The sequence below is a fragment of the Acinonyx jubatus genome, chromosome C1, assembly GCF_027475565.1.
Source record: "Acinonyx jubatus isolate Ajub_Pintada_27869175 chromosome C1, VMU_Ajub_asm_v1.0, whole genome shotgun sequence".
NCBI lineage: Eukaryota > Metazoa > Chordata > Mammalia > Carnivora > Felidae > Acinonyx > Acinonyx jubatus.
Window position 1 is genome coordinate 129,874,126 of NC_069381.1, and position 27,519 is coordinate 129,901,644.

General features: G+C 33.8%; 1 protein-coding gene across 3 annotated transcripts in view; it reads right to left on the reverse strand.

The window, feature by feature from the left end:
- LRP1B (LDL receptor related protein 1B) overlaps positions 1-27,519 on the reverse strand; it is a 1,862,224-nt gene that overhangs the window by 541,093 nt on the left and 1,293,612 nt on the right. For all 3 annotated transcript variants that reach the window (XM_053214983.1, XM_053214982.1, XM_053214984.1), the window contains exons 30-32: positions 26,517-26,691; positions 25,621-25,715; positions 6,705-6,854 (exon numbers count right to left, since the gene is read on the reverse strand). In XM_053214983.1, the coding sequence (XP_053070958.1) occupies positions 6,705-6,854; positions 25,621-25,715; positions 26,517-26,691 (420 nt within the window). The remainder of the gene's footprint in view (positions 1-6,704; positions 6,855-25,620; positions 25,716-26,516; positions 26,692-27,519) is intronic.

Genomic DNA, 27,519 nt, shown 5'->3' on the forward strand with positions numbered 1-27,519 from the left:
CACTTTTTAAATGGATAAATATAATAACTTTAATGATTTCTTACATTAAATTCTAGAAGTTGATGATTTAATCACACAGTAAAGACTACTTACCTATTTTGTATTTATGCATTGACGTTATAGAGGCCCAGGTCAGGCTGACCCACGATGGACCAGTTTGACATAAATATTATTTTGAATTAAAAGTAATCAAAACCCAGCAAATGCAGGAAAAGTTCTTTGCCTCCCACACAACTGCCTAAATTTACATTGGAAATGAGAGACTGTAATGGGATGAGATTACTACCTAAAAAACATATCTGCAATAGTAGAGCAATCTGGTTTCCCTAAACATCTCCTATTCCCTTATTCCTAACAAGCTTCCTCCCCTTTGTATCCTCAGGCCCCTATCCCTCTCCCTAGTTCATATAAGCTTCATATTGCCTCATTGTCTTTGGAACTTCATGTCTGTGTGGACTCCTTGTGCATATGCCTATTAAGTTTGGTTTTCTCCTGTTACTCTGTCTCATTCAATTTGATTCCATGTCCAGCTAGAAGGACTATAGGGCAGAGGAAGATCTTTCAGACAGTATTCAAGGAGAACATGCAATGTTAACTTTGGTATTCTCATTTGTAAATACAGTTTCCAAAAGTCATATGGCATCATAAAACAAAACAAAAACTAGATGCACAATTGAATCTCAATGAGATGAACTGCACATACAGTGGAGTAACAACGAATAATCAATAAATAGCTCTTAAGAGTGTGGGGTGGGGTTTTAAGTTCAAGGTTATACCTCTTGGAGTGCCCAGAACTCAAACTCTTGCCATATAAAAGCTTGACAAATAACTCCACATACATTTTAATGGACTATATCAAGATCAGCCTGTGATTAAATAAGATGCTGACCATTAAATCCACAAATGCCAAGGATTTTTTATGTAGACATACAGATTTCTTCTAGTTTGGCTAAGTTCCCTAACCCTCACTTCTATTTTAAATCTGTGGTCCATTAGGCCCATATCTTGCATGCCCCCCCCCCAAAAAAAATACAAAATGCAGATTAGTCACCATCCTACTATTTCCTGAATTCCATCTTAATTTTCTCCAAATACCAATAAACCTGTTTCTGCCAGTTCATTTGTTTAATGTGTGTCTTTTCTCTCAGTACCGCAAATTAATTTTTCTAACTTTCTCTTCAATGTGAACACAATATATAGACTCTGCTCTCAAACTGCATATGCTGACGATGAAAAGGAATAGTATGTTAAATATAATCCATAAATAACTCACAAACCCTAATTTTAGTCAATAGTTTCAACCTCTTCCTTCTTCTCACAAAGGCACTTAAAATTGAATGGCAACTTGATTAATTTAAGTTTACCTCACTATCTCCTGCAGGCGTTAATGATCAGGAAAATGCCCAAAGTTATGAGGAAAGCTGAATACAGATAAACAAAAAAGCTCTGCATCTAGGTAATCAATAGTTAAATATAGCAGAGCTGACTGAACACTATGTTATAGCACTAACCATCTAAAAATCATGTAAGAAAATGTTCTAGAGTATCATTTTTTCATGAAACTGAAGTATATTTATGAAAGAAAATTTCCATAAAAAGAATGGCTAAATATTGAGAAAAATATCTAAGACAAATAAGTAGCAGATATAACTTTAGACCTGCCAGCTATTGTATTTGAAAGCAGTTATTATTGTTTTTGTTGACTCTGACAGTTTGTGAAAGACAATTGACAAGGTCATTATTATATATATATATATATATTTTAATGGGGAAGAATTTGATATTCCAAGTTAATAGGCTAGTGAGCTTAACTCTAGTACCTGGTAAATTGTCTTGGCTAATTTGGAATGGTATAACAGAAACATCATAGGTTAAATGGCACAAAACACAGAAATATATTTCTTACAGTTATGGATGCTAGAAGCCCAAGATCAGCCATCACTTCCTTGTTATGTCCTCATATGGCTGAGGGAGAGATTAGCTCTCTGGTTTCTTCTTAGAAGAGCACCAATCTCATAGGAACTCCATCATCAAGACCTAATTACTTCCCAAAGTCCCTATTTCCTAATACCATCACATCAGAGCTTCATCGTATGAATTTGCGGGAACACAGGCATTCAGTTCACGGAAAAATGTGGTAAGAGTCCTCATCCAAACAGTCATTGTACAAATGACATTATGTCTTATTATACCTGACATGCTTTACTATTCACAATTATTCTGACTCTATTAAATAAGTATTGGATTTTATAAATCTGTTTATGAATGAGTTCTGTAAATGCAATGACATACAAATTACTTATCTTTTGCTATTGTAATACATACTCCCAAAACTCTAGTATCTTAAAACAATAAACATTTACTATGTCACAAAGTGTTTGTGGATCAGGAATTTGGGAGCAGGTATATGGGTGGTTCTAGTTTAGGGTCTCTTCTTGAGGTTGCTGTAGTGCATTGGCTTGGGTGATAGTCATGTGAAAGCTTGACTGAGCTGAATGAAGTTTCCGCTTTCAAGATGAATGATTCACATGGCTGTTAGTGGAAGGTCTCAGTCCCTTGCTGTGTGGACTTTCCTATTGGGCTGTGTGGATGACTTCATGACATGTCATCTGGCTTTCCCCTGAGTTAGCCATCCAAGGAAGGAAGGACAAGGAGGAAGGCTCATGCCTTTTATGACCTTCTCTCTGAAGTTACACACCATCACATTTGTCTTATTTTATTCATGAGAAATGAGTCACTAGGTCCAGGAAGGACTCAAGGGAAAGAAGTTAAGCTCTACTTCTTTTAAGAAGTATCAAAGTGTTTGTGAAACTTGGATAGAGCAATCTTGGTCTTGGGGTCTTGGACTTGGATCAATCATCAAACGATAACTTTATTTAATATAGGTATTACCAAATAACTTCTCTTTTACCTGATTTCAATATTTCAAAGCTCTCTTCAGTCTATTTTGTATATATTATTCCAAGTAAAACTGGAAACTATAGTGACGATTTACAATCTTTGAGGTTTGAAAAAAATGATAAGAAATGTCTAAGATTTTTCATTCAGTTTCAGGAAAACCACATCTAAATTTAAGTGTAGCACAAACTTTCAGCTAGTTATCATCCATTGCTTAGGTAGTATGTCGGAGGAGCCAGTATATGCTGGTATATAACTGGTAGCTTCATTGCACAATTATTTCCTTGTTTTCCAGATGTGTAATTTCAGTATTACTGTAGGCAAATATCTTCTTAAACATTTGTAGCTATAATCATCAGTAATCCCCTGGATAGTAAGTTGTAAAGCTCTTCTGTTTTATTTTTATATTGCCTTTTTATTATGACTATAATACTCAGCCTCAGCAGGAAACAGGTCATCACCTTTTCTTCCATCCCCAAAGAGAAAGAGAAGTTCTCAAAGAAGGGGGAATCTGAGCAGCAGGGCAAATTCAGGGCCAAACTAGGAAACTTTGTAAGATAGAAGTTCCTAGACTGCTTTTCCAAGTTATTGTCCTGTAAGTTTTAAACCTCCAACTAAAGATGCATTTTGATATATCCATCGAATACATTATTGACCCTAGAGGCACTGATATTTTTAGTTATATTTTTCTCTTTAAGATTTAATGAAATTATGGTGGCAGGGAGGGGTATACATGCATGGCCATTCACTTTTATAAGAATTTTAATTTATGTAAGGTTGGATTCCTAGTTTCACAGTACTGACACAACACAGGCATTATGATTTCCCCAAAACTTTCTCTCTTCTATTTTATCAAGGAACAAAACTTTATTTTCTTTTGCCACAAGGGAACACTGCTCCATTTTTGAGACTTTGTTCATAGCATCGAGTTCTGTAAGTTTAGTATTCATTTGCTAACAGCAGGGTGGGTACCGATCATGTTAACAGAAACTTTTATAAAGCTTTCCATTTTTCTATGAGGCAATGTGTGTGTGTGTGTGTGTGTGTGTGTGTGAATAAATCAACAGCGTTCTTTGAAATGTTATAACATTTTAACATTTTTCTCTAATTTATTATGTTTCTTGGCTATATTATTTGCTAATTAGGGTTGATTTCATAAGATATATTGGAATTCAATTTTTAAAAACATAATGTGGGTGGTGATTTGGGGATTGCTGCAGAATTTAAACTCTGCTATTTTTACCCAGGTAATTTAAAATATGTACAAATATACATAAAACAAAATTTTCTTATTAATTTGGTGAAGCTGAGTAATATAAAGTAACCTCATTTCCATATTGCTTTATAAGAAAATCATAAACAAATTTCTCCTTTAAAATAACCTACTTGTTAGGTACAGTCCGTGTGTGTGTGTGTGTGTGTGTGTGTGTGTGTGTGTGTGTGTATGTAACTTCTGAACACACACAACGAAAAGAATGGCAACATCGTGTTATACAAACAGTACAGGAAATGTCCAAATGCTAAAAAGAAAATTAGGAAATTATTAAAAGTAACATATTTTTTTACAAGTTTAAATTCCTCCCCTGGTCAAAAACTCTTATAAAAGAAACACTGGGGTGCCTGGGTGGCTCAGTTGGTTAAGCATCCGACTTTGGCTCAGGTCATGATCTCGATGTTCGTAGGTTCGAGCCCTACATACGGTTCTGTGCTGACAGCTCAGAGCCTGGAACCTGTTTTGGATTCTGTGTCTCCCTCTCTCTCTGCCCCTTCCCTGCTCATGCTCTCTCTTTCTTTCTTAAAAATAAATAAACATTAATAAATAAATGAAAAGAAACACTAATTCTAAGAAACAATAAAAAAAATTGTGACCATGATAGCTGGAAGACAATTTAGGAATAAAAGTTAAGCAAAAGAAAACTACTAAACATCTGATTCCACACTATGTCAGATATCTGCAAATGCCCAAGGAGGTAAAATTAAGAAGTGTTTTAAAGATCAAATTAAGTGATGCCAGATTCCACCTTTGAAGTTTGTATCAAACTCCACTTTTTCGAAACTGTATTCACATACATTTCCATGTGATTCTCACTACTTTATGATAAAAGCAGTTATATTTATTACCTGCATTTTTCAGCGACCGAAACTGAATCATTCTTTGTGATTAGTGATTGGTTGAAACCATCCTCTTTTCTCTCTCTCCCTCACAGAAATATACATTTTGTTTTGTTTGAGAATAGTGTCCATGTTTATATTTGTACTTCAGAGATGAGTACACTGCCTGTACTTAAAAGATTCTAAATACATGTTGAATTGAACTGAATTTAAGATGTTTTCTCTTGGGGTGCCTGGGTGGCTCAGTTGGTTAAGTGTCCAACATAAGCTCAGGTCATGATCTCGTGGTTTGTGAGTTCGAGCCCCGCATGGGGCTCTATGGCTGACAGCTCAGAGCCTGAGGCCTGCTTCAGATTCTGTGTCTCTCCCTCTCTCTACCCCTCCCATGCTCATGCTCTGTTTCTCTGTCTCTCAATAATAAATAAACATTAAAAAAAATTAAAATGTTTTTTCTTACTTCCCACTCTCCTCCTGTTTTAAATAAAACTTTGCAAATCTAAACCTCATTTACTTTCATTAAGATATTTTAAATTTAACTGAAGTCAAGGTGATAAAACACTTTTTTAAATAAGGAATAAATTTTCATATCTTTCTCGATTAACAACTATGTACTTTTAAACTTTATATACTAATCAACAGTCGTTAGTGAAAATAAAACCAAAAATAATTAACATTCCTTCTGGGGAAAGGATAAAAGAGGTGAAGATTATGGAATATTGATTTAAAAGACCTAATTTATCACCTATATAAATAACCTTTTAGATATATGTTCGAATTGGCTTTCATACACACACATGTATATGAATGTACACATACACACACTGTTTGTATATATGCTATCCTGAATATATCATGAAATCAGTTTTCTAATTTCCTGTAACCAAACCCAAGTACTAATTTTCTATGTGGAATATATAATCTTCATACTGCTGACCCACCCTGAACTCCAGTTTAGAGCCAGCCATTCATTCTAACCAAAAAGCACTTTTTTTTTAAATGGAATCTACTCTTACACCTTTTTAAAAATTTGAACTGTTATTTAATTAAAATTCACATTTCAAAAATCAGCTTCCAATATCAACATAGAAGTTGATTATTTATTCTATGAAAAGCCATACCTCCCTGGTAGCTTCCTAATTGTCTCTCTGGTTAGCATCTTTTTTTCCCCAAAGGCTGAAGCAAAAAGAATGGAAATGAGGCTCAAATCTATAATATCTCTACTCATCCCTAAAAATTGGAAAGAATTATTTGTGGGAGAATAATTTCAATCTTTGGTCAATGGGCTCTGTGGCCTTGTTTTTTGAATTATCTGTGTGGATCAAGCTATCCTTTACAGGCAGAGATAAGCCAAATTTGACTTTATTGTGACAAATATACAAGGCCCTTATACTTTAGAACACTGCATGAGAATAAAGAAAATAATCGTAAAAAAATACAAGTCACAGCTCAGAATTAATAATGGTAAAGTTTGTACTGGTAACAGCACAAAGTCCTAATCTGGATAATCTTACAAGTCTGTTTGCAAGGTTAAAAAAAGAAAAACAAAACAAAACAAAAAACTCTCTCAGAGATGTGTAATTTGAATGTGCTTCTGGTGTTAATGGAGCAGTAACTTTTCTAAGCTTTTAACAGGTCATAATTAATCAACCCCCAGTCAATACGAAGCATCCTAGCTATAGAACCATTGCACTTACCCATGATGGTTAGGGCTGTAGCTTTTGTTAATTCTTCTTTCATTGACTCTATTACTTCTAAATTACCACCATCCAGGTTGCATCTATTTATGGTTCCATTTCCCGAACTGATCCAATAAAGCTTGTTTTCAACATAGTCTATCGATAGACCTGTAATTAAATTATACAACTTAAACATAACAGTAGCCACTTAAATAGTAATGTTCACCTAGCACTAGATTTGAGGGGGAAAAATAAGTTGCAAGCTTAGATTTTTGTCTTTAAATATAAGATCTGCCTAATAGGGAAATATACTGTTTTTACTATCTGTGAAACCATATATTTTTATAGGCACTTAGTAGTTATCTCTGTTGATTATCACAACAATCCTGTGACACTGAAAGCAATGACTGTCTCATTTCATGAATAAGAAAAATAATACATGGAATAGTCAAGAAATCTATAGGAGTCCATAGTTAGTAAGTGTACATTACAGAAATTTTAGGAAAGTTTCTGTTTCCAAATTGAGTGCTTGCTCTCTTCATCATACCACTTTGCCTCAGAAAATTTTAACACATAATACTCTTTCGAGAAACTAGCATCATTGATGAAATTATTAATTTTCCCTCTACTTTCAGTGAAATATACTTTAGTCAGTTATAGATTCAAATTGTTGGTTTCAACTCTTTTGAAGTGAAACAAAAGTAGAAGAATTTCAAAAATTGATAATGTCACTGAAACACGGAATTGAATTGGGCTAATTTAGATGCTGTCATGGGGAGATAGACCATTTGGTAAAGACACCAAGCCAATGGCTTAAGGCCATTATTCCCGCATCACAGTGAATCACTGTAGGTTAGCTTTATTGTATTTTATGGGTAATTTCATGTTATAGTAGTATTCGAGGTTTTCAAAGGTCTCAGGATATGTATATTTTGATTGCCAAGGGTTTTCAGTATACATCTACATAATTATTTGCATGCTTATCAGTAGGTTCAGGGTCCATGTTGTAACAATAAGACCATGGCTCCATGTTGGTCCTCTAAGACCCTCAACTACTCATGGAAATGCACATGTGGGTATACACTCAAGCATACAATGCAATAAATTATTTCTGGAATCTTCTTCAGAGAAGAAAGGGAACAAACCACACACACACACACACACCTTCCCTACTTAAAGGAAAAAAAAAAAAAAAAAAAAAAGGAAAGGAAACACCTGGAGAGAATCACATGAGTTCTAGTGCATTGAGTCCCAACTACAAATAGTCCCAACCCGGAGAACAGAAATGATTTTTCAGACCAATTGTAATCAAATAGAAATAATATTACAAATCTATACAATAGATCAGCTATTTATTGACTTATTGGTATGTTTTACTAAATACAAGTATGGAAGGTTCAGAATAAACCTAACAAATAAAATTAGACATTTCAGGATAAAGTTTTCAGATTTTTTCTCCCTTTGAGGACTACTGTGGATGACTGGCTTTAAACACTTTGTAAAATAATCAGATAAAAACTATTCCAGTTATATACTTTGATACAATAGTTTCAGTTTGAAAGTGGTTCACCATTCAATTTTTTATGAGAGAAATTTTGGATATTCTATAGGTACTTTCTGAGTTACTTCTGTGCTTTTTTTTTCTAGTAAAACTCCTGATTTAGACCACTCAATGTTCAGATGTGTTCTGTTTTATCTTCTGTTTACTTGGCTATCCAAATCACGTAATTCTGTCTTTAATCAGCAATGAAGAATATCTTACTAGAGATTTATGGTACAAAATATAACTCCAAACATTTTGTTGTCAAATGTTCATCAATAACTGAATTAATAAATACATTTATGAAGAATTCCTTCTAAGCAAAATTACCTATTCTTCTAGGTATTCCAAATATTATCTTTTAATCAAGGTAAACAATCAGAGAGCTATCCACATTTTTAGATCATTGGATTTTTGTCGCTCACTTAATCTGCTGCTGAATTGAGCTCTGGCATTGTGCTCTTGATTTAAATGAAGGATGCTATAAGAAGTAGCCATAGGAAAACCACTGTTGCACTTCCCAGGATATAGTGTCTAAAATAATATACCACATAGTGACCTCTTTATACAAGAACCCATGGGAGAAATTTCTTTCAGGGTTCAGTGCCAGAAAAAGCTATAGTGGAAAATATAAAATTGTAACTGATCATATTTCTCTCTTTGTTTTTGGCTGCAAAGAACCTGAAGAGTCATATTTGTGACCCATCTGCAGCAATTGCATTGCATTTACACTACTAACTTCACTCCTGGCTTCAATAGACTAATCTATTATATTTTCTTCACCTTGATTTTTAAAAACAATACTTTTTGGCCTTACTTAAGGGATTGTATTTATCTAAGTTTCCTCAATACTTTTTTTTTTCTTGAAGGAAAGGGTGCATTAGTACCAAAGGTGCCCAACTCCAAATTAAACCAAATGTCAGAACTTTCTCATCCACCCAACACCCAGGGATTTCTAGATTCTAACTTGTGATGTGTAAAGTAATTATTATACAGAGCAGGAAAGTTACATTGTTGGGGTCAGAATTACCCAGAGTTTACTACTCAACATCTTTGTTTATGGAGTTTGCTGAAAGAAAAGAGGCTGTTTGGTAGTGAGCTTTGATCTTTAATACCTAGCATAGTACCTAGAGCAGAGAAGAAAATTTATAGACGTTGAACACATGAATGGGTTGTTTAATTAATTCCATTATTAAAATTATAAGTTGTCTCCAAGGAGTTCTGCCTAGTAGTGTTGAATTATCTCTACAAAAGAATTTTGTAATATACTACTCATAGCTGGATGCTATGACAACAGGGAAGAAGGGAAGGAAGTGCTCCAATAGGCCACCTGGCATGGCTTAAGTTTTCACATCGATATTGAAATGGAATAGTTAAAGATTGATCATTTTAAGATTTATAGGAAAAAAAGTAATGAAGTTCCTATATTAACATACATATTCATGTGATAGATCACCTAGTCACCTACGTACATCTTGTCTTCTATTAAATGTATTAGCTTAACCTCTGACTGTTCTTGAGCATGTTTATTCCCAGGTTTATAAAACAGAATTGAAATATCTTTAAAATCCTATTATGAATTCAAGAAATTGGTGATAAATGTTTTAAATTCATAGATATATGCATATTTTGGAAGTACATATTTATAAATTTTTTAATGTAAATTGTTTCACAGAATAAGATTTTTTATTTTGTTACTATCATACATTCAGGTCTTAATAACATGGAAGAATTAATTAGTGTCCACTTATTGGAATAAGTTCTGAATCAGGTCTCTTTTGCACTATTTCAAAAGATGAATCACTGAGCAGTAAACTGATAAGTGTTTTGATGCAGGGGAAACTGCTCAGTGATTTTAGAATGCTAAATCAATAGCCATGAGAAAGCAGATCAAATATGAGCACGTTCATAAAAGTATCCTAAAACCTATGCAAAGAAATATGATTGTGTTTGCACTACAATGTTCTCAGAATGGGTGACTGATATAAAAAAAAAATCCTCAAAAGGACTGCCAGATCTTTCTGAAGAATATACCACTACTAATATAGACTTATTTTTGTTAGACATAATTATTTTTAAAATCACCTGGATTTGGTAATCAAAAGAGGAAACCTAGATTCAATAATAATAAGGTATGTCAAAGGAAGAAAAGTCATCATTTAAACTGAAAAACCTATGAAAAAAAGAATCTACCTTTTTTTATCTATCTTTCCTATTATTGTAAAAATGCAGGGTTAATTCATATGCTTTCATTCTCACCCTATTTGAAGCCAAAGATTTCCCTTAAGGTATTATTTCAACATTTTGACTAAAATAGCCCAGCTTATTTTTTAATTGGGATAACATAGTTTGCCAAAATACATTTCCAATAGAAATATGTTGATATAAGAAACTACATATTTTTAGAAAAATATCACCTAATTATTTTCCATAATTATTAAAAACATTAAGGTCATTAAGTTTTCAGTTTTGTTACAATTAAAACTGGAAAGTTCACTTTACATGTCTCATTTCTTTTTTAAATGACTCAAATTAAGTCAATGTACTATGCAATATGGAATTAAAACAAAAACGCAAATATATAGAATAAGGAATTTTTAAAATTAAGGCTTTCTAGAGATGGCAATTTTCTAATATTTTTCTAACACTTACTAAATTTCATTTCAAAATTTTCAGCCCCTGGTTATGCATTACAATTATCTGGAAAACTATTAAAAATACTGATACCTAGGCCTCACTCCCAGAAATTCTAATTGGTTTGAGTTGGTCCCAGAAATCAGTATTTTTTTAAAAATCTCTTCAGTTGATTTTAGGATTAAGAAGTTCCTTTTCAAAATTTCCTATTGTGGGGGTGCCTGGGTGGCTCCGTTGGTTAAGCATGACTTCTGACTTCACCTCAGGTCATGATCTTGTGGTTAGTGAGATTCATCCCCACATTGGGCTCTTTGCTGACAATATGGAGCCTGCTTGGGATTCTCTCTCTCCCTTTCTAAATTAAAAAAAAATGCCTGTTTTTAAAAACCTTCAAAATTGAATACTTAATAAGTTTAATGAGGCCTTTAAAATACTGCTGGAAAGTGTATTATGAGGAGATCTTTGGGGACAGAAGAACATTAAAGATATACCTGGGGAAGAACACATACTATAGATATTAAAACCAGATGATTAACTTTAAATACTCTAGGCATGTATAAAAAATAACATTGAAATCGTCTAAATATTCTCCTGTAGCATTACCTTCAGACAATAGAACACACACTCCTTCTGCATCTAGGACTGTGGTAGTTGTAATACACAACAAATGAAAAAAAATCATAAAATTATATCCTTATTATACCTGTAGAAGAACTATAATATTCTGGATACTCCAAAATGGAAATCCTTTCAGAGTTAACCAGAAGTGGCATGATTTTTCTGGGGGGCAAAACTATTTCTAAAACATTGAATTTTTAGCTCCAAAGGAGCATAGTTGTTCCATGGGGAAGTGGAATGGGGTTAATTGCCTATTCACTATTAGCCTATCTCAAAAAATACTTTATCCCTCTTAAGAATGCTTAGATTTTGTAAATGCTAGAATAAATATACTGAGGAAACCCAAGCATTCTTTGTGCTCCATGCCTGCTTCTCTCTGAAGTAAATATAAATATAAGGTACCACCTTTCAATCACCTTGTCTATTCATCTCTGGGTTCGTCTGAGAAAAGACTAGTCAGCCTTCACCTGGCTACACCCTCACTACACCATTGTGAAGATGTAATAATAACAATAATAATATAGTGTCTAGCACATAGAAAGCACTCAATAAATGCTAGCTATTTATTAGTACTACAAGTTTTTGTATCTCCTTTTCAAGCTAAAGTCTTATTCTAAAATTTGCAACCATTTCTTCGGTAATCCCCACAACTGATAGTTTTGAGATGGTTTAGTGTGAGAAATACTTAGACTGTACACTTCATTCGTAATTACAGCATTCCCTCAATTATGCAGGTCTATCAAAGTTAGAAACTGTTGTTCTAGTTGGTCTGTGAAGACCAATTAAGACATGCTTCTGTCTGGGAGAAAATATTTGCAATCCACATATCAGATAATAGAACACAAATCCTTCTGTGTCTGGAATTGTGATAGTTGTAGAAACTGACCACTGAAAACACACAACAAATGAACAAAAGGCTAGTGTCAACAGAAATGCACTCAAAACTCAAAAAAAAAAAAAACCCAATAAACAAATGAGCACAGGAAGTGAACAGACATCTCACATTAGAAGATATACAGATGTCAAGTAAGCACATGAAAAAGATGTTCAACATCAAAAGAAAATGCAAATTAAAATGACAAGGATAAAGCAGTACACATCTGTAAGAATGGCTAAAATAAAAATAGTGACAACACTAAATGCTGACAAGGATACAGAGAAAAACTGGATAACTAATACATTATAGGTGGCAATGAAAAACAGTACAGTCTCTCTGGAAAACAGCTGGGCAGTTTCTTATAAAACTAAACATACTATTTCCGTTGGACCCAGCAATTTCACTCCTGGGAATTTATTCCAGAGAAATAAAAACTTGTGTTCACACAAAAACTTACACATGAATGTTTGTAGCAGCTTTATTTGCAGTAGTCAAAATTTGAATCATCCCATCTCCTTTAATAGGAGAATGCTTAAGTCAACCATGGTATTTATATACCGTGGCATACCACTCAGCAATAAGATGAAGAAAAGTATTGATACATGAAATTTCAATGACTCTCCAGGGAAAAATGCTGAGTGGAAAACAGCCAATCCAATAGGTTATATACTGTATGATTGTATTCCTATAACATTTTAAAAACAGAACATTTTAAAAATGGAACATTTTAGATGGTGTATGGAGAAAAGGGAAAGGGGGTGGTAGGCAGGAGAGAGTAGGTGTGGTTATAAAAGGGCAATAGGTAGCATCATTGTGGTGTTGGAATTTTTCGGCATTTTTTTAATTCTTTTTTTTCCCCACTTATCCACAGAATCTGATTCATTTTATTCAGTACCTTGAAGGTGGTGCTGGATATAGAAACCTACATGTGTGATACAATTCAATCTAAAATTAAACACACAAATACAAATAAAACATGAAATCTGAATATTAATGGACTTCATTAAGGTTAGTTAGTACCTGGGTGGTAATATTTTATTGTGGTTTTACATTATGTTCCAATGGGGGAAAATTAGATAAAGAATATGTGCAAACTCTCTGTATTGTTTTTTATAACTTCATGGGAATCTAAAATTATCTCAATGTAATTTTTTTAATTAAAAAAAGCATGTTTCAACAAACGTTCAATGTTTTTTCAATATTATTCAACAAAAAGTTGAGTATGTAAGGGATCGAAATATGCCACTCCAAAACAAGCCACTTTGGCTTAAGAATTACTTTGACTTGAAGAACTGAGAAAGAGAAGACAAAAAAATAAAAGCTCTTTGCCCTCATTTTTTGCTAAAAGCAGTCTTAGCCTCTTAATCACCAGAGACTAGTCTAGACTCTGAACAGCCCAGGGATGGCATGGAGAGGAATCTAGAAAACAAGCCTTACTAAAACAATCTTTATCTTCCATTAGTGTCCTTCAGGTAGTTACCTTCTCACAGTTTGCCTCCCTTGCAAGTCTAAATCCCTTTTCCTTTGTTTTGATATTATTCTACAAATTTGCTGTTGTTTGTTAAGATGCTATATAAGCCCAAATTCTAACCCCTCCTTTGAGTTCCTGATCAGCGAGGTTTCCTGCCTGCATGTGTGCTACTCTGTTTAATAAACTGTTTTTCTCTGGGTAGTTAGTCATTGTGTCAATCTAATTTCCAGGTCCCTAGCCAGCGAGAGGTAAGAAAAACGTTTGTTCTTTCCTCTATTGCACATGTCTATACTGCCAGTATCTTAACTGCATCTAAATTCTTTCTTGAAATCATCGCTCTCCATCCACTCTGCTTTAAGAAGTCACTGACAACAAATAGAGTTACAGAACTACATTAATTACTTTTTTGTTGCTTATCGCATAGAGCTAAGATTTCAGCATCTCCCCCATCCTCTGTCACATTAATCATTTTACCTTGGACAATTTATCCTGTATTTCAAACTTTTGATGATCAGCAAAAAGTATGTGCCTTGTGAAAAAAAACACGTGCAAAAGTGGAAGCAAAATCAGGTGCAGTGACAGGCTATTTCCTGAGAAGTGTTTTGCTTTAAAAAAACATTTTAAAAGCTTTAATACCTATAGTTTTATAATGCACCAAAACTATATTTTATAGCTTGATAGGTAAAATAGAACAAAATATTTTAAAAGCACTGGATTGTGCCATTTGAACATTTTAAAATTACAGTTCCTGTCAATATAATCCTAAACATTCCCTTGCATTAGATTTTTTTCTGTAGACACGCAGAAAAATTCAGTTTTTTAGACACTTCACATGTTTGTACCTTTTATGTTTATTTTTCCATTCTACTAGGAATGAGATCAGTTTCTTCTCCTTTGTCACTTTCTTAAAAACGGAACTAGATTTTTTCTTCAAGATCAGTTGAAATTTCAAATATTACTAATTTGGGTACTATTCTCTATTTTTCTTCCTCACACAAAATTAGTTGTTCCCTCTATTTTCACAGTGTCTACTTACCTTTATGGTGTCTGGAAATAGTACCCAGGAATGACACTGCATCAAATGGTTTGTAATTATTTCTGTCTTTTTTACTTCACTGGACTATGACGTTATTGATAATGTATACCAGGTTTTATTTTCAGGCCTGGCACCCACTATATACTTCATAACCTTTTATAACAACCTTTTTTTTATACTTAATATCATTTGAAAGAATAAGAAAATGATCAGGTGAAAAAAATGTAAATTTAAATTATTTGTCTGTATATTAATGTGTAATTTTAATATCCATTTGTTAGTTTCTCTGTCCTTTTTTTGTAAGCTATTTTGTGAGATAATATTGATCATGCTTCATACATAATAAAAGTGAGTGTGCCGAGTATAAATATATTTAAAAACCATAACTGCATTATATCAAGCAAGGAAATATATACCAAAGTTGTTTTTTTTAATGTTTATTTTTGAGAGAGAGAGAGAGAAAGACAGACAGAGAGACAGAGACAGAGCATGAGCAGGGGAGAGGCAGAGAGAGAGGAAGACACAGAATCCGAAGCAGGCTGCAGGCTCTGAGCTGTCAGCACAGAGCCAGATGTAGGGCTTGAACTCATGGACCACGAGAACATGGCATGAGCCAAAGTCGAACACTTAACCGACTGAGCCACCCACCGACATAAATTTGTTTTAACTTTATTTTTAAAAAGTGAGGTCCCCTGAATTCTTTTGATGTGATAAAAAGTGCTTGTGAATGTTATCCATGAATATACTTCAAAATTCACGTTATACAGCATATAGGTTGGAATGATTAAATAATAACAAAAAATAGGTTTCAAAAAGATGTACTTTAGGGTTGAGTAAACAAGTGACTTTTGGTTGAGATTACATTGAAAATGAAGAGAAAATATCAAGAAGATAAAATATACAGTACACTAGATTCAAATAAGCCATGAAGAATAATGCTGATTGACAAGCCAAGTTGCTTTATATGAGGCTTAAGGGATAAAATTCATAATATGTAAACATTTTAAACATGGAAATGGCTTTAAGTAGTAAATTAAAATCTTTTGTTATGCAAACTGCTCTAAGCACTTAATGTATCCAAGACAGAGCAATAAATCTTAATTGAGAATATTTAGTTCAACAATGGATAACTGGAATGTTGATTTGTATTTAACAGAAACAAAATTATTCAGCCCAAACTGCCTGAAGGCTGCAATTGCTTAGTCTTCAGTGATACACAGTCCTGAAATGCCAAATTGGGTGTTTTGATAAGATTATGACATACTTCTATTTCAAGTATGTCACACACATGGATTTAACCACCAACAAGTAAGGGAAATCCAGTGAATTACAACATAAAAACAATTTCACAAATTAGAAATCCTAGTATATCAGCAACGTTGCTGTGTAAAAGTAGCATTTAAAGATTCAGAAATAATTAATTGCAAGGTACAATTCGCACAGAGGTGAAATTGCTTCATGTGTTTCCAGACTGCTTAGAAAACCTGACTGCTGCGTCCTAATTGGGCCCACGTTTCTCAGGAGTACCCAAGTTCTGAGTTTTTTTCCCCTACTTGCCATGCTTGAAAGAGTACCAGTTTTATTCCCTGATCTTAGCTTGAGGTCAGGTAATTACTATATGAAATCAGCCTCTCTGGGCAAAGCATAATGGTTAAGATTTAATACGGCTTTCGAAGCAGATAAACTTGGATTTGAATCCCACTCTACTATCCATCACAGGCAACTGACTTCTTTCAACAATCCTCACTTTCTGAATCTGTAAAAGGAGGATAAGAAACCCTTCCAGAAATGATTACCTTGACATGATTAATGCAAAGCATTTTATAAGTGCTTGACATATTCAAAGTGCTTAAAAAGTAGTCACTGTAATTATGTTATTTTTGTCGCCAAAGTGATAATGGTTCTACTCTATCACACATCCTAGGCTAAGTACATGCAAACACAAAGGTATGGCTTCCTGAAAATACAGGTTTCATAATGGATGACAGATAATTATTGTTTTGAGTTGATACTTCCCAGCCACACCACACAGAATGTTGTGTTTTCTCCTTATGTTCTGGGAAAAATAATTTATAATTTTATAATCCATATGCCTGAGGAGAAAATCAACTAAACAGTAGCTCCTTGTTTCCTAATCACCTAATTTTCTGCATGGAAATGGTTTAGAGAAGGCAGTGGGCAGGAATTTAAGCCAGAGATTGCCCATACAGACTTGTCATGAAAAAATGATTAAAATAATTTCCTGAAGTGCAAAATAGCAGTGAAGTTCAATAAGTAAACAACAAAGTAATAAATATCCCTAAGCATATGTATTTCACGGGTATGGCAATCAAGTACACCAAGAAAAATAGGTTTGTATTTATTTTTTACACTTACTCATGTGTCCACTCACGGGGAAAATTCCATTTTTGAATTCATCTCAGGGCAATAGTTCTAAGAGAATCTTATAAGGTGGGATTATGTTGGCATGAATTCTTGGGAGTATTCCAAAGATTCTTCTATACCAGTGTTTCCTTATGAGATGTAACCTTGATGCTGACAGAGGGATTTAGATGCCTCCATTTTTGACCTCAAACTTTCTACTTTCCACTTTGTTCCTTGGCTCATGTGGAAGACCATGAGGGTAAAGCATTCCCTGATGGGAACCAAAACTACCCCTCAAGCAATAAGGACTATCCTGAGCCAGCAAAGCCTGCTGAAGAGTGACTCCAAGATGCTGATCAATTTGAATTTCACTTCCTACCTGCTCCTATCCCCCCACCTTTGCCCCACCCATACTTTCCTGAAATAAGTCTATAAGTATTTTCAGCACTTTGGGGGCAGTCTTTGAGATACTAGTCCACTGCCTTCCTGGTGTTGATCTCTCCGAAATAAATTCCTATCTTATTTCACCATCACTTTTTTCTCTGCCTTTGGATTTTGTCAGTGCTGAGTGGTCAAGCCTGGTCTGTTTGGGACTCCTGGAGCCAGGCAGGTCCTCTTGCACCCTGTGTTCCAACTACAATGCTGCAGTAAACAGCAATTAAAATCTATATACACAACAAAAAAAAACACAAAAAATTATGAACTTATTTTCATCACAGCTCTAAACTGTGCACAGAAGGGGTGCCTGGTTGGGCTCAGTCAGTTAAGCTTCTGACTCTTGATTTTGGCTTAGGTCATGATCTCACGGTACATGGAATCAGTTCTGCATCAGGCTCTGCGCTGACAGTCCCAATCATGCTTGGGATTCTCTGTCCTTCTCTCTCTGCCCCTACCCCCCTATAAATAAACATTAAAAAATAAATAAATAAACTCTCCAGAGAGAGAAAAAATAAATAAATAACAGCAAAAATAATAATTTTTAAAAAAGAAAACACAACAATCTGAAATGCTTCAGATTCTGTGTCAAGTAGTTAACAATATGTTATTGAATATATTTTAAGACAATGTTTCAAGCACGCAGGAAAAACACTAATTAAAAAAACAGTTATTATGCAACATAATTTTAACCTATCTTATTTTTTTTTTCTAATTTTTAACCTATTTTAATAAGCACCTCTAATACTCCTTGAAAACAGCATCATCTTAACTGGCCTAACCCCTCACAAATAAAGAATTTGATGTGACTGAATAAAGACAGGGCTTTCATGCTCTAAAGACAGGACTTTAGAGGATATTTTTTATAGTTAATTTACAGATAACAGTTTCTCTAGCCTATTGGGATAGATCAAAAATTACAATGACATGGTCAGAATGAATAAGGTATTATTGAAAAAGAAATTAGTTTTACTTTTATACCCAGTACTAAGAGGATTTGTCGATATGTAGATAACCAAGTCTTTGTTGTCCTATTCTTTCTTTCTATGAGAAAGCTCTGAGGTGCTAAGGAAAGCCAAATGGTTACAGGGTTAGACAGGAGAGAGAGGAGAAAGAATAAAAGGAACGTATGGGAAAGCCAATTTAGAAACCAAAGAGTTCCAATTTTTCCTCTTTAGCTAACCATGCATTGATTTATAAGCAACTCCACTAACATAATTTTTGCACTCCAAACTTTGAGAAAATTATGACATAAATATAAATGTTTGCTACTCTTCAGATAATTGAATGCAATGCAACATGATTGATATCCAGGTCACCAAATATACACTTTTTCACAAAGTAATTTTATTCAACGAAGATACACAAATAAATCTTGGATTTACTTAATCATGTAAGAGCCTGTTGCTATTGGATGGGAAATAGTGGTCACTTCATTCAACAAATATTTTTTGAAGATATACTTACAATGTGCCAGCATTGAGTTATGAGTTGCGGACACACTGATAAAAAAAAAGAGCAAATATTTTCACTAATTTTATAGTTTCCTTTCTAGTTGGTAAGCAGTAATCAAATATTCAACAAACAAATGGAAATCTAAAATAATGACAAGACTAAACGATGAAAATGTGGTGCTAAAAGTGTCTATTTTAAGAGACTTTGGCTTTGTCAAGGGAGGTCAGGGAAAACCTCTTTGAGGAAATAATCTTTAAGTTGAAGTCTGACAGATAGGCAGACAACTGAGATGGGAGACATTTCTGGGCAAAGGAATACATTGCTAAAATATACTGTTGGGGGAAAGAGCTTGACAAGTTGAGAGAAGCAGAGAAGGAAAATATGGCTGGAGTGGATAACGTTTAGTCATACTGTAATTCCTTTTAGATAGTAAACTCCATGAGGAAAAGATTGGTATCACCCTTGCTTGCCTTGTTTCCCAGTAACTGGCACTCTGGGAGAACACTTTCTTTTCCTTTTTCTTCAAGATGCCCACATACATACAGACCAGCATATGAACACTTACCCCATGTTCCTGACCCTCTTTCTCATTAATAAGTATATCATTGTTACAAAGCAACTATTACATAAAGAGTTATTTTTGTGTCATCCACAGTGCTTAGCATAACAAATTATAATTAGCCAATTAGTATATGAATTAGGATTTTAAAAAGACAGGTTATTGTAGAGATATTTGTTTTTCTTTCATTTTCTTTTATCTTCCTTCCTTCTTTCTTTCTTTCTTTCTTTCTTTCTTTCTTTCTTTCTTTCTTTCTTTCTTTCTTTCTTTCTTTCTAATTTATATGTGGATATTTTTGAAACATTCTCAAGCATGTTTCTTTTTCTCTTCCTAGGTTCAAAAAGGACATGTTATCATACTTCATATAATAATTTTTTTTTTTTTTTTTTTTTTTTTTTTAGTGGGCTCCACGCCCAGCATGGAGCCCAACATGAGGATTGAACTCACAACTCAGAGATCGAGACCTGAGTTGAGATCCAGAGTTGGATGCTTCACCGAATAGGCCACCGAGGTGCCCCTTAATAATCTATACTGAACACATTAAATTCACTATAATAAAGTCATTTGCCCAGTCTCCATTCAGAAAGCATGGCTATTTAATGCCAGCTAACTTTTGTTCACTTATGTTTCTGCTTAAGAGACCTTTTACTAAATTGTAGATAAATATTTACAGAAATCTATGTTTGGATCAACATATGCAATTGTTATATTTGCAGGCATATAGATCAGTGGATAAAATATAAGAAAGTTTGTGTTTAAAAATTGTGATGTTAGTTTAATGCGTCAACCTGGCTAGGCTAACATCGCCAGTTATAGAATTAAACACTAATCTAGATTTTTTCTGTAAAAGCATTTTGTAGATGTGGTTACTATATGCAATCAGTTGACTTTAAGTTAAGGATATTATCCTAAAAAATCTAGGTGGGTTTAATCCAATTAGTGAAAGGCCTTAACATTAGAACTGAGTTTCCTCTGAAAAAGAGGATGACATTCTGGCAAAGATCTAAAGCTTAAGCTGCTGCCTGAGACTTTCCATCTTGCCCTAGGATTTCAGCTTTGCTCAGCTAGCTCCCACAACCTCAGTAGACAAATCCTTGTAATAAATCTCTTTATATATCTATGTTTGTCTATCATCTCTCTCTCTCTCTCTCATCATCTATCAATCCATTAACACTATTGGTTCTGTTTCCCTTCATGAAACACTGACAGATATACAACTGTCTCCTATCTCCCATTGTAGATAATTTTTCAGAATTAGCTAGTGAAGAATATATCAGTGTACACAATTCTTTACAAAGGATACTTTTATTTATTTAAAATTTTTTTTTAATGTTTATTTATTTTTGAGAGAGAGACAAACACAGAGTGTGAGCAGGGGAGGGGCAAAGAGAGAGGGAGACACAGAATCCGAAGCAGGCTCCAAGCTCTGAGGTGTCAGCACAGGCTGGAACTCATGAACTGTGAGATTATGACCTGAGCTGAGGTCGGACGCTTAACTGACTGAACCACCCAGAGGCCCATACTATCCACTGTCTTTAATGTCATAACTTACTATTCTAATAAACTCTTGTCCAGTAAGGTAATAGTTGAAAACAATATAACTGCAAATTTCAGGAACTTCCTGGACAGCTCATCAACTCCAGCAAAAAAGCAACAAATGACACTGTATACATTAGTCTCTAACCCATCTTCCCTCAAATTCTTCTTTCCATATCTATCAATCCAAAATTATATACTGATCTTTACTCAATGATCCTAATCAAGCTTCATTTGACACCTGCCTTAAACCAGACTTCAAAATCTCAATTACTATTTCAGTGCTGCTTTTCCCTGTCTCAGACACTGCTGAGACATTGATGACTTAATGTTCTCCCTCGGTGTGTGAAGTAAGAAACTCATTTGGTCTATACAACGGGTTGTTTTGGTGATATTTTGAAGAGCCAGCATTTAACACAGAAGAGAGAAAAATTAATGAACAATCATATATTTACCACCTAGAACTGGACATTATTTTTTTAAGTTTATTTATTTATTTTGAGGGGCAGTGAGAGAGAAAGAGAGAGAGAGAATCCCAAGTAGGCTCTAAACCATCAGCACAGAGCCTGAGGTGTGGTTGAACTCATGAACCATGAGATCATGACCTGAGCCAAAACCAAGAGTCAGATGCTCAACCAACTGAGCCACCCAGGTGCCCCCATAACTGGACACTATTAACATTTTACTGTATCTAATTTGAATCTTTGTATGAAATATTAAATAAATTCTATTAACACAGTAAAGTATCTTTTGAAAAAGATGAAAGTTCCCTTTGAATGTCATTATTGTTCCTTCCTAAAGAGAACTGCTATTATAAAATTGGTGTGGATTATCTCCAGTTTACTTTTTCCATAGTTTTATAAACATATTCAACCAGGAGCAATATCTATTAATGTTGTATGTTTCATTTTGAACTTCTATGAATGATTTCATAGCATAAGTATCATTCTGCTAATTACTTCTCTCACTCAATGCTTCTAAGATCTATTACATCTTTTTGTATACATATATACATAAACATATTCGTATTTGTATACAGTATTTCAGCACATAAATATGCTGCATTTATTTACTATTCCTCTTCTGATGAAGATTTAAAGCCTTTCCAAATTTTTTAGAGTTATAAACAATGATGCATTGAGTATCCTTGTACGTATTTCTTTGAGCATATATTCTTTAGAGTATATAAGTGTGTGGTTTGTGGAACATAAGATATTGCATATGAGCCTTTAACTCTAAAAATAGCTCAAAAAGATAGACACTGTTATCTCTATCTTACAGGTAATAAAACTGTGCCTTCAAAAAGGAAAGAAGCATGTTTAAAATCACGGAGTTAATAAGTGTCAGAGATTCAAATCTCTGTTTGTTATGATCCTAAAACAACATTTTTTCCAAAACCATATTATCCCTCAAGCAGTAAAAGGAATGTTTCATGTGAATGTGAAAATTACTACAAGTTGTCCCTAGTTTCCAAGCTCCTTAAATTCATTCTTCCTCTTGTACCTTACACCTTGAACAATTTAATTCACTTAATTTGAAGTGGTAGTTAAAGATGGCGAGTGTTAACTCATGGTTAATGACCTACGAAGACAGAAATATTCCTCATTGCAGGGAATCAAGGGAGAATAGAGGCAGGATAGAATTTCACCTGCTCACTTTCTTCCTCTGTACATAAAAAAAAAAAAAAAAAAAAAAGGTATCTGTGGGCAGAAGTGTAGTAGAATATGTTGCGCTGAGTATTCGCCAGCCCATTTGCCATTCCGATTTCAGGAACATAAAAAAGGGAAATGATTTGTTACGTTTATGAATGGACAACACAGTCTCTTATTAAGAACAGCAGAGACCTGGTTAACATGTTAGTTTACTAAAGTAGAAAATTACAGAAGGAAGTTGTAAGTAACCATTTTTGTAAACAACATCAAGACGTACAAGAGGAACGGGTGCTTGGGTGTCTCAGTCTGTTAAGTAGCCCACCCTTGATTTTGGTGCAGGTCATGGTCTCAGGGTTCATGAGTTTGAGCCCCACATTAGACTCTGTTCTGAGTGTTGAGCCTGCTTGGATTCTCTCTCTTGCCCTCTCTATTTCTCCCTGCCTCTCTCTCTGTCTCAAAATAAATAACTCAAGTTAAAAAATTAAAAATTAAAAATATATTTAAAGAACTACAAGAGGAAGATGAGGGCCCAGTTGTCTTTTTGCCCCAGGGATTATTTTGGGAAGATCTGAGAGTACAATCCAGCTACTTCCACTTGTTTACCTCTTAGCATTAGCAGTAAAACAAAACAATATGGAGTACATTCCTCACATGTGCATAAAAATTTGCTCATCTCAGAGGCCTATTTGCTACATATAATCCTCTGCAATATTTCAATGGATGCTATTGCATATTTATTCTTTACTAAACTCATTTATACTCTCAATATTGCAATCAAATAATTCAAATTCTTCTATTGGATCCAACATACCTTGTATTATTACTCCTGACAGGTTCTAGTATTAAAGGCCAGATGTTCTCTTAATAAATTTTCCTCATTCAGTCCTCATGGGAACTTTATAAAATCGACATTTTGTCTTGATTTTACAGATGAGGAAAGCAAGTACCACCAAGCTAACAGTACTTTGCTGAAGGTCACTGAGTTAAATTTACTTAATGGAATCTAAAGTGATTTAGGTTCTTGTGCCCCTTAAGGAAAAGGAGGGTATCAAATTTTTATCAATAGTCCTAATACAAAATCTGATACTCAATAAAAATCTGCTATTGAATGAATGTCTGACTTGCAAGCCATACTCATTAATGCTGATTTAAGGTAGGGTTCACAATGAGGTTCTGGGTTATCTTGGTCAAACTGGTGTATCTTGGGCAAATTAAAATTTAAAAGTATCATTTTGAAGTAATTTAAGGTGATTTTCAAATACAACAATAAGTGTAAACAGTAACACTATTTTTCTTTATAACCTTTCTTTATGTAAGCTGGGAGGGTTTTTTAAAAATTTATTTTGAGTAGGGGAATGGATATTTAGCATTTAAGAAGATAAGGTTTTCCCATTATCGAAACAAGCATATAAATTAACATTTTGGTGTAACCTGTGGCTACCGCATTACAATGTAAGGATTTTATTTGCTCATACTATTCTCATCATACTCACTTTTCCATATTAAATATTCTGCACCATTCTAGATAAGCACCAACTGAATTGCTTGAGTCCAAATTAAGTCTTTTGTATGGGTCCTAATCTTGTAGAGGCCCATGTTTCTTTTGTCCTATCATTTTCCACACAGAAGTATTAGCATTTCAATTTGCCTTTAATTTCTAACACTAACTTGAATTTCAATTGTGTATCAAATCTTAGAACAGCCAGTCCAAAGAAAAGAGTTGTTAATTTTATCATTTTCTATCAGAGGTTTTGTCTATAGACTACAGGAAAAGAATTATTTATTGTAAATCTTGGTGACACTGCACCTTTACCGAATCACCAGTAGTAAAATGAGCTCCTTCAAATAAGGATACTACCACATTTCTAAAACTAAGAAAAAATGCTGAAAAGCTTCATAGTGAATTAACTTTCCCCCCAGAATTAAAAATACACTATGTTCAATTCAAGGCAATTATGACTTTCTTTTGTACATTCTATCACTCTCATTTAATGTGATATCAAAATCCAGGTTCATTACTGGACTTTTTTAAAAAGATACTTGAGATGACAAATAGGCAGTGTGATAAGCCTTGCCTCTTAAAATTAAGAGGAAATATAGGAAAATAGGAGGAAAGTGTGATTAGGATTTGAAAACTATGTACATTACAATGTAAATCTATCTATGCATACATATGTAACATTAACTTCTAAAAGCATCTCCGTAGTTAAATTTTTAAGAGATGTTTTACGGATAGGCATCAGAGCTTTCTTTCAGCACGATCCAGTTTTATCTAATGATTTAAATGGTTAGCAAAGGTAGAATAACAAACCAAGCCAATCTACTCCATAGTGAATAAAAAACTGCTGAAAACTAAACAGTAAATACTTATATCATTATAACTACTAATAACAACACAATGACGATCAGGGAAGCCTTGGTACATTATATTGCCACTGCAGAAATGTATCAGATATTCACCACTGAAAATATGAGATTAAGTAATTACATCAAGCTTTAAGCGACTTCAGTACTTAAGATACTATAAAAATTCTCATATCAAAATACGTTATCCTTTTTATCTAGAAAAAAAGAGTGTTTCTTCCTTCACCCACCTAGACCCAATGGATTCAATGAGAGTGATAAATTCTTGAATTTATATCATTAATCTGTAATATTTCCTTTCAGGCTCTAGAACAGAGATATATAAGTACAGGTTTGCCATATTAAAAACTGCAGTGACTAACTATTCAAAAAGAAAAAAGCAAACAAACTTACCAACTGGTTCCTTTTGATTTTGAAAGAGAATCTTGCTATTACTGCCATCCATGTTTGCCATGTTAATTGTGTTTCCATCTGTCCAGTAGAGTTTCCTTAATTTAAGAGATGTGGATTAAAAATATTAGATGTAGGCTTACTTGTTGACCAAAAACTTACACTGAAGAAGAAAGTTAATATCAACGTAAATTCTTGGCTCAGGATGAATTCTTTTTAGCAAATTGGTGAGACACTTGCCGACAGTAACACACATGTGTGCCTCAGAAGAAAGTATCTCTCCTGCTTTTTCCTGTCATTGAAGGACAATCATCTCACTTCCTTTTTCCTCCTACATTCACAACTGAAATATCTCTGACTATCGTAAATCATTTCTATGTAAAGTAATTCATTAAGATTGAATCTTCTTGGTTTAGAGAAACCAGATACCAAAGAAGAAAACAAAGTCACTTCAGCCATTCCCATTGACAGCACTGGGGAGAAAGTATTTTAGCCCTACACAAGCTCTCTCCATGTGTATATGATGATTAGCCAGAAGGTGGGAGAATTTGAGCTACTTAGCAGTTACTGTAACATCAGCATGCAGTAAATATGTTACTAATAACTGGTATTTGAAATGAAATCAGTGACTTTTCCCTGTACTTCTTTTTTTCTTTTTTTATTCTGAACTGTTACTCCTTAGAAACATAAATTAATAAAATGCTATAATAATATATAAAAATCTGATTTTATGCAGATGCCAGAAATCTCTAAGCAGGGATCTCTTTTACAATTTTCATATTCACTTTTTTTTACCATATGGCTAATAATTCCTCTGAATTAAACACAGTTTTTATATAAAATCAAGGTAAAAATGTGTGAAACTTTTGAAAACCTTTAAAAAAATAATCATACTTTACCCCCTGACTGGGTGAGCTGCAAGACACTGTGGCTTATCGATTCCATGGATAATTGAGGTTTTCAAAGAGCCATCTAGTCGTGCCACATTAATTTGTGTTTCATCAAATTCAGAGCTAACCCAATATAAATTACGTGAGACCCAATCCACTGCTAACCCTCTGATACTCTGAATATCTGTAAAACAGGAAAGAGAAAATTAAAAGTGAATGAAGTTTCTCATTCTTTTTGACTTTCCAAAGTAAGTCATTTTCTGTCTCAGGAAAATTTAATTTACAATTTAATTTGTTAGCTAAAATTGTACAAGATTGTAATCTCATTCCCTTATCAGCCCTTCTTAAGGCATGAATAATCATTAATGTCTTACTGCTGAGCCATTTGAAAACCTGAAGCAACAATTAGCATTGAAATTACACTAACACTCAGTGATTCACTAGTAAATACTTAGGAGCAGACACAGGCAGCAGTCTTATGGTCCAAGGTGACCAAAATTCAAATTAGAGTAACAGCTTTTTGGTAGCACATCTTTCTAGTCAGGAGAAAGTACTTGTGGGCTGTCAACAAATGGGCTATTTTATGTTTGAAAGTGCCAATTTGTTCCTGAAATGAAATAAAACAATTCAACTTTCCTAAAACAAGATCACCAGAGTTGAACATCTTGCAAAATAGATAATTAACAGAAATGGACTGAGATATGAGCAAAGAAACAAAATCCTTTTAATATTCCTCCAACGTGGATTCTACAGAAATTACTAAAATCTAATTAAGTTTTGATTAATTCATTACTGCCAATATGAATATTTGGGTTGTTATTCCTTGATTATTTAATTAGGCATCTTTAAAAAAAGGATGGAATTTAGGCTTAAATACAATTGTATACTTTAATTAGAAACAAATCAAAATCAAGTGTTAACAATGATGGATCCTATGAAAGCTTTTTAAGGTATTTACTAGAAAATCTTTTTAACATATTAACATATAAAGTAGGCCCATTTAGTCCCCAAT